Consider the following 14,913-nt stretch of genomic DNA (forward strand, 5'->3'; position numbering starts at 1 on the left):
AAAAATATTAGAAATAGGTATCTTTAATTTCGTACTTTGCAAAGAATAAAAGTAGAGTGTCTTTTTAAATATATACATGTACACACAGTCACATTAGAGACTGCAGTTAGAGACTGCAATTGATCATTGCATTGCTTACCACACATGTTTATCCCGGTCTAAATAAGAAAATTGAATTAGAATTTCAAACTAAATATGTCAAAATAGAATAGATACTTTAGATACCTATTTTCATTTTAAATAGAGACTATTAATTATACCAATTTAATTTTAAGATGACAAAATAAAAATAAAATATCTATCTTGCTTTTTGAAAGAATGTCTCACCAACAGCCTCCGTGGCGCAATCGGCTAGCGCGTTCGGCTGTTAACCGAAAGGTTGGTGGTTCGAGCCCACCCGGGGGCGATTTCTTTTGTTTTTTTAACTGACCATACGTACAATAATCTTGATAGATGTAGAAACAAAATCTTATACTCAATTGTTTATGATGGTAGTAGAAACACTTATGAAAAAAGCACAATCAGTGACATTTTTCACTGCACCATTATAAATATTGTTATATATTCATAACGGGTGCACAAATATTAATTGAATGTTAATATACAAAAGTTTAAGTATGCAGATCCTGTCGTGAGAGAATTATGGTTAAATAAACTTTTACATATCATTCTAAAGGAAATACATTTAGAATCTAAGTAATCCAATTCAAAAAAAGAAAAGAAATTTTCGTTTCTACAAATAGCCTTATTTATAATCATTTACTTCTCTTAATTTTCTAAGATGGAAACCATAATACATAATTTATTATTAATATTAATAACGTTCATAACGATAGTAGTATAAAAATGAAAAATTAGTAGTAATGAAAATATATTGTGAGATACTTGTAATTGTTTTAAATATGGAAAATTGCAAATTCAAAAGTGGAGAAATAAGTCCTTTATAATATTTCTTTTCGATATATGTCATTAATCGAATACATAAAAAAATATATAAATAATATATGTACAAAATTATATTATAAAGTTGTCTTGTTAAAGTGGAAATAAGAAGTTTATTTTTACTGGCGCCGTGGCTTAGTTGGTTAAAGCGCCTGTCTAGTAAACAGGAAATCGAGGGTTCGAATCCCTCCGGGGCCTTCAAGCGCAGTTAATTACCACTGAATAGTTGCGCATTAATTTTTTTTCATAATTTTCCAGTATATAATAATAACATTAATTCCCGCAATAAAGTAATCAAAATTAAATATTATTTTATTATTCATATATCAATAGATTACATTTATTTGTATGCTGCTGGATAAGTTATTTTCAGAATATAATATTTTATAAAAGATATTGTTCTTTAATCATTATGCAAAAATACTGGGCGATATTTCATCTTTATAATATATAAATTAATGTAAAATTCATTATATAGAAATCTTAGGATTTCATATTTGCATTTCGTTATATACTAAACAATTGATAAATCAAACATGCTGTAAAATAGAACTAGAAATATTTGTATATAAGGTTGTATATTCCATACGCATTACAAATAAATTTGTCAATTAGTTTTAAAACTTCAAGTGAAATAATGGATGTATATTTATGTATGAAAGATTTCGTAATAAATCGTATGAATAAAAGCAGGTATCTACACAATATGTAATAATAATATGAACATAAGTGTTAATAAAAGATATAGGGAAAATAACTTTATAAAAGTTATAAAATTTGATATAACAAAATTTAAATAAGGAACCGAATTTATACGGCAGTGTCGCCACACGTATGTGATATTACAGAGTTGGCTGACCTGCTGCTATTCTATTCGTGCCAGTGAAGGACTTCGTTGTTGTTGTCGTTCAGTGTTGTGTGTGGTATTATAACCTTATTTTGTTCAAAAATGAGTTCGTTTATGGATCCACATAGTTTAAATAAAGAACGTTTATTCCTAGAATTGAGAAATAGTTTCCCCCAAAATATTAAAGATACGAGAAATATTTTAGAAATTCGGGACAACGTGTTGTATGTATGGAATGCAAGAGATTTTTGTGTAATGACATTAAATCTTGGGGCAACACGTGGAAAAAGCGGTGATGTTCCTTATCAGGTAAGTTAATAATGTATAATTCATAGATAGGTCACACATGCTGTAGGTAAACGGGGCCTTCAAGCGCAGTTAATTACCACTGAATAGTTGCGCATTAATTTTTTTTCATAATTTTCCAGTATATAATAATAACATTAATTCCCGCAATAAAGTAATCAAAATTAAATATTATTTTATTATTCATATATCAATAGATTACATTTATTTGTATGCTGCTGGATAAGTTATTTTCAGAATATAATATTTTATAAAAGATATTGTTCTTTAATCATTATGCAAAAATACTGGGCGATATTTCATCTTTATAATATATAAATTAATGTAAAATTCATTATATAGAAATCTTAGGATTTCATATTTGCATTTCGTTATATACTAAACAATTGATAAATCAAACATGCTGTAAAATAGAACTAGAAATATTTGTATATAAGGTTGTATATTCCATACGCATTACAAATAAATTTGTCAATTAGTTTTAAAACTTCAAGTGAAATAATGGATGTATATTTATGTATGAAAGATTTCGTAATAAATCGTATGAATAAAAGCAGGTATCTACACAATATGTAATAATAATATGAACATAAGTGTTAATAAAAGATATAGGGAAAATAACTTTATAAAAGTTATAAAATTTGATATAACAAAATTTAAATAAGGAACCGAATTTATACGGCAGTGTCGCCACACGTATGTGATATTACAGAGTTGGCTGACCTGCTGCTATTCTATTCGTGCCAGTGAAGGACTTCGTTGTTGTTGTCGTTCAGTGTTGTGTGTGGTATTATAACCTTATTTTGTTCAAAAATGAGTTCGTTTATGGATCCACATAGTTTAAATAAAGAACGTTTATTCCTAGAATTGAGAAATAGTTTCCCCCAAAATATTAAAGATACGAGAAATATTTTAGAAATTCGGGACAACGTGTTGTATGTATGGAATGCAAGAGATTTTTGTGTAATGACATTAAATCTTGGGGCAACACGTGGAAAAAGCGGTGATGTTCCTTATCAGGTAAGTTAATAATGTATAATTCATAGATAGGTCACACATGCTGTAGGTAAATAAATGACAGGCAATGATAGAGCATGCTTTTGCGTTGTACGGTGTGTTGTATACATACCTAACCTATATAACGTCTATTGCAAAGCGCGCAAGCGTTTCAGTGATTTCGTCCAAACGTTTGAACTTGCAGAACGTGTGATGCTGGACATCAAATGCTATTATAACTTCATCATTTGAAAATGTTAGAAATTTTACGTTTTTTATTTTCTCTGGTAAAACTATTTCATTGTCGCATTTATACTACCTTCGTGTTATTTAATTTATTTTGGATACATATTTCGTCATGTAAACAATGTGTATTATATTTATTAATATTTAAAACCTATTTTTCACATTACAATTTATTTAAATATAATCTATACAAAGGGATTCTAAAAAATTAAAATTTGCAATATATCAGTATTTATTGTTATAATGTATAACATATATTAGCAAAGGAAAATATACACATAATTTAGTACATATTTGTAATTATAATTATAATAATTATAATTTTATCAAATGTACTAATTCTATTACATTTAAGAATCTTATTCATAAGAGCAAATTACAATGCTAACAATGATGATTATAGTTATATATTCTAATAATAAATATATATTTATGTATTTTTTTAGCGTTGATCACGTTTGAATAGCTTTGTACATATTAGTCTTAATAGCATTATAAATTGCAGTTACAAGTTAGCGATATTTCTTTACTTGCAATTTTGTCAATTTTTTGTAGTTTTGTATTCATAAGTAGATTTATATATAAGATAATATTCATGTCCGTAATGGAAATTTAAATCTTTGGTCGTAGGGAATGTTTTCCAATGATTTGAATCAGTTAATCATTTTTTAAGTATCATTTAGTAGTATATGTTTTTAAAACAATGGTTTAACAAAACAATAATTTATAGAATACAAGTTTTTGAAATTTTAGTAATGTTAGTATTATAATTGTAATAATTAATACAGTAATTTATAGAAATACATACTTCTTTGTTTCCCTTGCATTTTTTTCATGATGCTATATTAATTCAAATGAAAAACATTAATCGGTAAATGATTTTAAACTTAAATATTTAGATCTTAAGACTTTTTATTATTTCTTTTAATCACCAAACTTTACCATTCGTTTATATCATAATAAATATTGAAACCGATACAAACTTAATGGTCAATAGTATAATATGTGCGCTTGTTAATAAATGCAGTATTATATTTGCTCAATCAGGTATTTAATTAAAAAGTTCTAATGAAATTGCAATGACACTAGAAACATAAGTTTATTTTTATTTTCATACCATTATTTATTTACAAAATTATACAATTTAAAGCTATTATATATTACCCCAACTTAAATATTGTGTTACTTTTCAACGAATACCAAAACAAATGTATCTTTTAACATAATTTTAAATACCATTTAGTTAGCATAAGGATAATCTGATAGATTTATTGCGTCATTTCAAATCCGTGTCGTTATATTACTTTTATGTTATATATTTACAACTTTGTCTCGAATTAGGAACACAAATAAAAAATCACGAAATTTTGCAAAACGATTCTACAAAATTTCAACAAATCAATCGTACAAAATTTTACAATACAGAAATGGAACACAACATAACCAATAAAAGTTCGATTAACAACGGGCCTATTAAATCTTCAACCGTGTATCTTCGAATTATAAATCTATGCTCATCGCAACCCCATATCTCGATTAAAAATCACGATCGTTAAAAGTTCATTCCCAGATAAGCTTAAATTTCCGACGGTTCATAGGAACGAGCGTGAATCGTCTAAAAAAGCAGCCGATCGCTTTGGCGGTACTAATGGCTTCGTGAAAACGACAGTGACATTTGACCGTTGGTTAAGCAGAAGTTGCTCGATAACCGAGACCATTACCGCGGCACGATGCGTTCGCTTTACGACGATTACCGCGAAAGCGTTTTCTCCGGTGAACTTTTGATTCGGAACGATTAAGCTCTGGCTAAATTATGGTCCGCGATACCAATATACACGGTCGCAGGGACGCGTGTCCGCGGTCGGTGATGCGCGCATGCGCGTATCCCCACTGTCTCGCGTCCCGCGGGTTAATCGGTGTACGTACATACGCGCGTTAGTGGAAAATGATTACGTGGTAAATGAAAGGGAAGCGGCATGGCGAACTCGCCGCGGTGAGAATGGGCAGAACGTTTCGTTCTCGCCTGTGCTTTTATTTCATTTCAATGGCACCGTGGGATCAGCGGGTACATTAATGGCTGGGCGTCCATGGGTGCGCGCGCGCGCGCGCGCGTCCTCACGTGCACTCGCGCGCCACCGCGACCGACCGAGCGGACGCGCGAGAGACCAAAAGACCGGTGAGGGGATAATTTATAGGAAATGGGTTGTTCGACGCTCCGGAGTAATTTAATTAAAATAAATGTCCGTACCGCGGAGGAACGTTACCCACGAACCCGCGGTCCACAACTGCGAATAAAATGCAAATTCAGACCCTTCACCGGGTTACGTATGGGTATTCGTAGGTAGGTAGATAAAGAGTACGCGCCGAGGGGGAATAGAGAAGTCTCACGGAGGGTCTCCTCTTCCACCCTCTCTCTTTCTCTTTCTCTTCGGGGACCGATCATCGCTCGCTCACCCGTTGATTTGATAAGGGAAAATCCTGAGGAGCCGCTTCCACCCTTCTACCCCTTCTATCGTCGTTTTCTGTCACCCTCTGCTCTGTGGCTGAATTTTTAGCAAAAATTTGGAGGGTTTCGGGTGGGTAGATGGGTAGATGGATGGTTTTAATTGCTTATGCAGAATGTAAATGGTATCTGTAGATAATGGTTCTTAAGATAGTATTACTTTAATTAATTTCCGTTTTCAAATTGCACGCTTTGTTCGTCATACGAATAAAGATTTTGTCAGTATTTTATCGTGGTGTTAGGTCTCAGTGTTGGTAAAGTGTAGCGTATTAGAATCGACAATCGTTGGTCATAATTTATATTACAATGGTTTAACACTTAGATCTAATTTTGGAAAATTGCAAACAAATTTTAAAGAAACTATTGTTGTATATCTGTCTTATAAATTATTGATACGTAAATTGGAAAATTATATTCTCCGCACTAATTAATAACTCGCCGAAAAATAATTCAATTGAAAAGAATCCCTATATATAATATTGTATACTTCCATTGAGAAATTTTTATTCAGCCTTTCTATATTGCAGTACTCCATTACCCCGTATCCTTCCGCTTTCCTTCGTCCTTCGAACGTAATTCCTTTTTCCTATTATCATATCCATCCCTCGATTTATTCAACTTTACCCCCATTCTCCGTTACATTCTTTTCAAATATCATCTATGTATATATATCCACCGGTATTAACTAATAACATCGATAACCACTTCAAACACCCATACCTAAATCTCAAAAAAAAAAATTCGAGCGATTACGTTACTTTAAGAAAGACTAGCTTAACCACGAGCTAATAACCCAGATCGAACCCGATAATCCGATTCGTCCGTCAGTTGTGTCGAGAGTAGCATGGAGAGCAGCGATTGGCCAGGAGCAGCATTTCTGTGGTAATTTTTCTAAGAGTCAATTGAATCGTCGACGCTCCCAAGGGCCACTTTATGGCCGGTACGTGCATGCGCGCTGGCCGACTGAAATATCGGTCGTAAATAATAAAAGTTAGCGAGGTTCCTCCCTGGCGCGCACGGCGGGACTTTAAACCGGAAGATAGGTGTCGCAGGATACGGACGAGGCAGCGTAGAAGGGGGCGAGATGAGGAGGGCGAAAGAGGCAGCGGGGTGGCATCAGGGTGTGGGGTGGAGACAAAGACGCGCTATTGTCAACCGCTCCGCCATCGGAACCACCATCCGCCGCGGGAAACTTTGAATCATTTTTATTGCATAGAGTTATCTTTGTTACCAGCGGAACGAACGTCTAAACGCGTCCTCTCTGTCCCTTTCTCTGCTCTTTCTCCCTTCGTCTTCCTTCCAACCGACCCCACCAGACCCCCTGCCCCCGTCGTTCGTACAGGTTATTCCCTCCCGTCGTTGGTCCTCGCCTTTCTGTTTCCCTCTACCTGCAAACCCTTTTTGTTCTTCTCGCTCCACGCGAGATAATACGAACGAGGAAGCGTTCACACCCCTTTGGCTGCCCAAATGGAATAAGTTCTTTAATTCGCGAATTTACCGCCGCTCTAACGAATTGCCCGTCCTTCTCGTCGAGATAACAAGCCTTCCTCTAGCCCCGTCCCCAGCCTCAACTTTTAATTCTTTCCTGTACTCCGGAATCGCCAAGTTTCGCGCTCATCTGGCTAGGATTATTGAATTCGATAGGCTGGCTCCTATAACCTATTTTTCTTTCGGTATAGTTGCACATGTTTAGCTCTGTTCAGTGAAAATTATCGAAGTCGATACAGTGGTTTCGTTGACGTATTTTTGCTTTGCTAACATTGGACTAGTTTTCAATTGTTCAGCGAGAATTGTCGAATCGGATAGGGTTGCTTCTTCAGTGTATCTGCATTTTGCTAACGTTGGACCAGTTTAATTTTATTTCGAAGAATTATTGGATTAAACAGGGTGGCTTCTTCGACCTATCTCGTATATTTGACGATGTTTACTAATTCAGCTCTGTTCAACGAGATTTTTCGCACACTTTCTCTGAAATATCCTGTTTTCTGGAATTGCTATGAATCTATAGAAACAGTGTGATGGGAACATTTTTGCTATATGAAGATTGTTCGAGTCTATTAAGGCTATACAGTCAGCCCTTTTATTACACGATTGGATTCGTTTTGTGATAAGCGAAACTTAGGACTGATGAAACATAGGACTGATAGGTTATCCAAGTTTATTAAATTCTTAACTACTGACACTTGGTTTCTGGATACTACTTACGTGGATACCTAGCTTGCTAGATTCGGGGTTAAAAAGTTCCGCTATTACATATTTAGAAAATTATCATCGTATTAATTGTTATAGAAAGAGATACAATTTATAGGCGAATGGTATTGTCAAATTCAGGGATTAAGTGTTAAATTTATATTACTATCCTCACTATCTCAACTTTTGCATCGTTTTGTATCAAGACCGTGTTTTCAAAGATCCGTGTTGCAAGAAGGTTGTGTGTACGTTTGCGCGCCCTTAAAAATTGAAGAATAATATGTAACGCTCACGGAGTGGCGATATCTTTTCTTGAAAGGAGCAAGAAACGGTGTGGGTTTTTTCGATTTATGGCACGATGGCAACCCGCCTAGCTTACTCGAGCGTTTCTATACTTCGTTCAGTGCGAAGAGGCTATCTTATCTAAATTAAAAGTGGTCACTCGCGGAATGGCGTTCCAAGGTCGAGGCAAACAACGGAAAATCCTGTCTCGGGCCGAAAAAAAAATGGAATATCACGTAATAACCAAAATCCTCTCGACGATAATTAAAAAGCAATTTTACGGTGACATTTGTACCTACAACGGGCTTCCTTGCCAGAGGTAAATACTCGGATATGCGAGTACACCGCGTGGCAATAAGAATACACGTAGAGGGGTGGCTGCGTAGCTATATGCGTGTCTCCAAACGTACATGGTGTGAGAAGACTAGGTGTCCAGGTTTAATCAGATTATTCTCCGTTTCTCAGTTGTTGGAGATACTTTCAAACTGCTTGTTACGATGCTTGCTTTACAGTTGCTACTTCTTTATTTGAGAAGGAAAGATACTTAAACTTTTATGAAAGAGGTATGAAAAGAAAATTATCAGCGGTGGAATTACCAAATGAATCAATTTGGATGATCTCAAATTTTTTGCCTTTTCAATTATATTATTAATTTTCATCATATCAGTTTAATTATTATTAGCTGTGTACCTGTACCTGTGTACCTGTTGGATATACCTTATTATATTATTATTATTATTATTATTATTATTATTATTATTATTATTATTATTATAGGCTGATAGTTCTAGTGTGAAATAAATAAGACAGATCAATTTATGTTACATGTATCTTCATGTTTCTTCGTTTATTGAACTTTTGAAATCAATTTAGAAATTAATTGTGAAATTAATTTAGCCAAATTATGATACAGGTCGAGTTTCTCCTTGTCCATCAGGTGGTTGTATATTGTTTTAGATTGAATTAGAATAAATAAATAATAAAGTTTGATTATAACATTGATGACTTCTCGAGCTTTTCTAGTTTTAGAGATATTATCAATATTAATTTAATCCTTTGCAAACAAATATCTCAATACGTGTCACATACTTTTATTTATTACATCTAATATCGCGGAGTATTTCTTTATTTCGTTACTAGTATTCATATTCTTTTATTTAAAAAAATTTCTTTTGCTTATCGATAAGCAAGTTATAAGAGTCACCTAACTATCAACAATATTAACAATAGTATCATTAATTAATTTGACAATATTGCCAGTAAAAACAAATTCTATATTCAATACTTTTCTGTATTGATAGTATCACGTATAGGATGGTTAAAAATAATTCTCGTTTACACAAACTTAAATCGTATAATTAAATCGAGTCATTAATTGAAAGGAAGAAAAAGAAGTAACTGTTTTATCGAAATACGAAACTTCAAATTTCGATATCCAATAATTTCCCAAATATTGTATTCATCTTAGAGTGGTGTCTTACGTCAAATTTACTCTTAACACTAGTAGTGACTTGATGTCAAATTGACTCCTAGCACTAGCGGTGACTTGACATCAAATTGACTCCTAACACTAGTAATGACTTGACGTCAAATTGACTCCTTATTGATAGGGATGATTTTAAGTTAAATAACAAATAATAGAATATACCACCATCTAAGGATACGTAAAATTGACATATGACTGCAAGACTTACGGGGGCAATTTGACTTGAAGTCAGCTCTATTAATACTGAATCAATTTGACGTCACATTATCACTAATGCTATGAATATAGTGGTGACTACCCAAGAAAATTCGCATTTTCACAAACCTCTTCAACTAGACTGGGGATTTTGAAAAAAGTTCGAGTACATTTTACAAAAGTAAAATGAAGATCCCTATCCGAGAAGAAGGAAAACACGATGCCCGGTTTGAAAGATCAGACGAGAGTTATAACGTTTCGCGAGAAGATGTCTCGATGAAACGCAAAGCCCCGACCTGGACGCATATTTGTTTTACACCCTGTGCGGCGGTGAAGTCCGTGCACGGGCGTGCAAGCAAACGAAGAGGGTGGAGGGTGGAGCCGTCAGTTGCTGGGCACAGGTTAGGCGGTGCTGCACGTGCAAGTGTACGAGGAGGTACGTAGAGCAATAAAATTCACGGGAAGTGTTTTACATTGGTAGCGTGGGGCCCTGTGTGCTCTGTGGACACGGGCGCCAGGGTGAGAGAGAGCCTGGACGAATTCAGTAAGTGGCGGACAATGGCTTTTGTGGTAGACATGGACCAACTCATACCTCTTTCCCCTCTTCCTCTTCTCTGCCGTGCGTATTTCGTTCTACCACCGGCACGGATACATTTTCTCTCCCGTGCCTCTTTCTCTCTTTCTTCAACCAGCGTCAGAGAAGTGGCGCGATGCCGAAAAAGGAGCGCGACTCTCGAAAGGAGCTGCTATGAATCTCTCTCGTTTGTTACCTGGCATGCGTGCACCAGTATACACTGCTGCTGATACAAATTAGCAGGGAATCGGGTTAAGCTGTTTGGGGTGTCCTCGCTGTTGGTCCGGATTAACTGGTCGGTTGGATTCATTTTGTAGTTTCTTATGACGAATCTGATTTTTAACCCTTCTCATTGTGCGTATGGTGAACGTGAATCGTATGTTTGTTACTAATCTAATACAGCTTAACCACTTCGGTACGGCGCTTACCAGCCACGAAAGCTTGCCCACAGCTGGCACTCATAGTGCGTACGATGCATTGTGCTGTGTATTGACGATGAATCCATTTTACTCTTTTACAAATATGTGGTGAGGAAATCTTTAAGCACTGAAAACATGTTTACATTACAGGCAGCTTTACTTGTAATGTAAATCAGTAGAGCATATGTTTTTATTACGATGTTTCTAAATGTTCACAGTTTTATTTTGATAAATGAAAAATTAGGAAATTTAATGCAGAACCAAAGTAAAAGTTCTTGACCGTCGTCTAAAGTCGTCACTCGGCTGTTCGCGTTCATCTCTGGCTATCGACTATAGTCGACACTTGTACCGGAGTGGTTAAGCGAACTTTCTTCAATTTTTTATTAAAAATTCTGCATTCTCTGTTATCAGTTAAGCTACTCGACATCTCGATATTTCTTTTGAAGTTCTTCCTCTTTGATTTCTCTGTCTACCGGTCATTTAATACGTAAGTTTAATGTTATAAATATATGAAATTTAAAAGATTGTATAAAATATCTTTTGCAGCAAATGCGAGAGTGCTTTGTTGCAATGTTTGTTTCCCAGTGGATATTTTATTTATGAAGGAAGAGTACTTGAATTTTTCGTAAAGGGTTGTTAAATGGACAAAGAGTTTAATTTTTGTTCTATGTGTTATATTTCAACTGATCGTTAATAAATTTCAGATAATTGTTTTCGATTTTATTTAGAGGATATCGCTTGAAGTTTGGAAATTTTTGAATAAATGGCGGTGCATATTGAGCATTCCCTTGTGCTACAAGTGATTCGGTATTACTTTAGATTCAAAAAGAGTATGTAGATAGTGTCGAATAACATTTTACAGGATAATAAAATTTAATTACAGCTTTAGTTTATAGGCCTCGCTGGAATCTAAAAATATCAATTTAATTTTTGCAAACGAATATGAAAATATTTGCGCAATTTGCTAAATTAAATTCTACGTATATTAAATACTGTACATGTCATTAAATTATTTTGTAATGTTACTGATATAATTTCAATGCATTCCTTTTACCACATGTATGGTATGATTTTAAACGTTTAACTCAGAAAGTTGACGTACATATTTTCCTTCTTAAAAGTAATAAATTATCTAAAAATTCTAAAACTTTCGTGTACGGATGTAAATCTCTTAGTCGTATACAATATAAACGTGCAATTAAAGAGATTCAAGTTCGATTCTTTATGATTATTTTAATAATTTTTCATTTATAATTTATTATTTCCGGCTTATTTAAATATTTAAAAAATTTTCATTTTCGTTAATCTCACTGGTGTTCTACATTGTTAAGCGGGACAGTTTTATATATCTTACAATATGTACATTACTGTGTTCATAAGATTGTAGAAATCGTTATTCGTGAGTAAAATATATGACGTTTAAAGTATGCGCGGAACAAAAATTGCGAATACTTATTATACATCGCGTGATTTTGCGCGATATTTCATGGCATATTTAGTGGCGAAAATATCAACAGCTGGTACGAAAAATTCTACGTAGAATATGCGAACGCATAAAGGAAGAACGTGCAAATCTGTAGATATATGCTAATTTGTTGAATACATAAATTTTTCTCGCATTTAAAGCGAGATTTTGCTTTCGGACAAAGATACTTCTGTTTGCAGTTGTAGAAGTAGTATACAGCGGGTTGGTGTTTAAACAGGTCGTATGTAGATCGACATATAAAGCAAGGATTTTCTACATAGTACAGTAGTTGCACAAATTTCTCATTACGCACTTTTATGTACTTTCGACTTGATTCGTATGTAAATAACATTCTTCTTGTCCGTAAAACACCTTGGTATGTAATTTATTTGCAAAACATAACGTTCAAGCAGAGTCTTCAATTTCTTTCAACTTTATGGAGTAATGGATAACAGGAACTTATAATTTTATTGCTCAAGTTATTAGTTATTAATGATTGTTTCATATATTTATGTTGAATGCTCTTTATTGTATGTAAGAAACGAATAAGTTATAAAATATCTCTGTAATTATTAAATATTAAATATTAAATTTTGTATTTAATATTACTTAACGTATTAGAACATAATTCTAATATAATATAAAACATCATAATGCAATTTATTTATTTATTTCTCCTCACTTACATTCTGATATATTTAGATATATTAATAATTGTGAAGTATATGATAGTTCCTAAATCATACTAAAAGTTGCAGTATTCCAATTTAGTATAGAAAACTGATGTGGAGCTATACCATTTTTTTCATATAGTATCATAGTATCAGGGGTAAATAAAATTATACTATATAATCTAGAATATACATATGTATTATACTTAAATAAAATATTATTTTTGCATACTGCTTATATTAATAATATAACAAACTGACACTTTTGTTTTAGTTACAAGTGTGAATAAATACTACCAAATTAAAAAATTAAATAATATAGAAAATTATTTATTTCTCAATTTAATTACAATATCAATTTTCTTGGAAGTTGCTTAGCCACAACTTTATTCCAAGTGGTTACAATTAGCGAGTAAAAGCACACGAATTTGTCTGAAATAAAAGAAATAGGAGGTACTGTAACTATAACATAATTATCAGGGATAAAACGGAAAGGGATTAAAGAGCTTTAAAAGGTCGTGTACCTCGTACACGTCCTATGTACATACGAATATAATTTTCGACCAAGAACCAGTGGCTTTATCTTCCTGCGAAAACCGTATATAAGGACAACGGGGTCTATTGTCAAACTGGCCCGTTAAAATACAAAACGTCCTGCGTCTTGGAAGGTAGTAAGCTTGCACGAAACATCCCCTTCCTGTATATTCTCCATTATCGCCTCTTGTATGGTCTATAAGTAGTGAAGGGGACACAACTCCCACAATGACAATAATTCCGTGCTAATAACGCCTTGAGAAGGCATTCACTCCCACTCAATCCATTCTTCATGCAGAAAGTACCACCATTTCTTTCCGATTGTGACAATTGTTATTCCATCTCGATACGATGGATGTTGTCTCGTTTACATAGGAATATTTTTTTTTCTTTTATAAATTGATAAATTTTATTATTAGAAATTGATGATTTTAATTATACATAATTGTCAAAGTCACTGTATTATCATCACATTATCATATTAATTTAAACAATAATTTAAAACAAGAGATTGGTAGGGTAAAATATTATGAATGTTTCAGACTAATTGCAGTACTGATTTTGTGTTGGTAATTAAATGTGTATTTATGAAATTATTATTTAAAACAGTACTTTTTAATATTTCTTTCGTTATTTGCTGTTCCTTTTTCGTTCGTAAATTCGTCGAAAATTTTGCAATAGACACAACCCTCGTTTAAATCTTATATAATACATGCGTGGTCTTTTAGAACGTACCATGGGATAAAGAAAAGACAAAAAAGGAATCAGCTTTTTAAAATACTGAGAAGAGAATGGCAGAAAGAGCGGAATAGAGTTATTAAAATAATATTCGACAGAGTAGAGGATGAAACGAGAAATTAATTTTAATTTTAAAAAGATCAGTAGTTCTTGAGATAATTAGAAATATTTCCTTCTCAAGTATTGCATTTACGTACTTTTGTTTACAAAATATTTTTCTCCAAGAGCGACAGTCTGTCGTTGCAAGATTGAATAAAAAAGATCAGAAATTTAATATTTTGCACATTTCTGACAAGACGTAAAATCAACCACCTATAATTCCGTCAAATTGTCTATTTGGGTATATTTTTTCGATTCCGTTGACTTTGCAACCAGACTATATCATATTTAAGTAATTATATACATTTCTTTCGAAAGAATATTAAAATTATATATTTTTAAACATATTCTCAATATAGAAATGTAATTTATATTAATGTTTACAATATTTATAAATACGAAGATATAATTAATATTATA

General features: G+C 33.2%; 1 protein-coding gene and 2 non-coding genes across 3 annotated transcripts in view; all 3 read left to right on the forward strand.

Moving 5' to 3' along the window:
* Positions 1-332: 332 nt before the first annotated feature.
* On the forward strand, positions 333-406 carry TRNAN-GUU (transfer RNA asparagine (anticodon GUU)). The gene has a single exon. It is a non-coding gene; the product is annotated as a tRNA-Asn (tRNA).
* A 660-nt stretch (positions 407-1,066) lies between these two features.
* On the forward strand, positions 1,067-1,140 carry TRNAT-AGU (transfer RNA threonine (anticodon AGU)). Its single transcript has one exon. It is a non-coding gene; the product is annotated as a tRNA-Thr (tRNA).
* Positions 1,141-2,885: 1,745 nt separating this feature from the next.
* Positions 2,886-14,913, forward strand: part of LOC108550880 (nuclear pore complex protein Nup88-like) — a 43,838-nt gene continuing 31,810 nt past the window's right edge. The window contains exon 1 of the mRNA XM_017904782.1: positions 2,886-3,115. Coding sequence (XP_017760271.1) covers positions 2,909-3,115 — 207 coding nt within the window. The 5' untranslated portion in view covers positions 2,886-2,908. The remainder of the gene's footprint in view (positions 3,116-14,913) is intronic.

Source organism: Eufriesea mexicana, unplaced genomic scaffold (assembly GCF_001483705.2).
Source record: "Eufriesea mexicana isolate 0111107269 unplaced genomic scaffold, ASM148370v2 scaffold3305, whole genome shotgun sequence".
Taxonomy (NCBI): domain Eukaryota; kingdom Metazoa; phylum Arthropoda; class Insecta; order Hymenoptera; family Apidae; genus Eufriesea; species Eufriesea mexicana.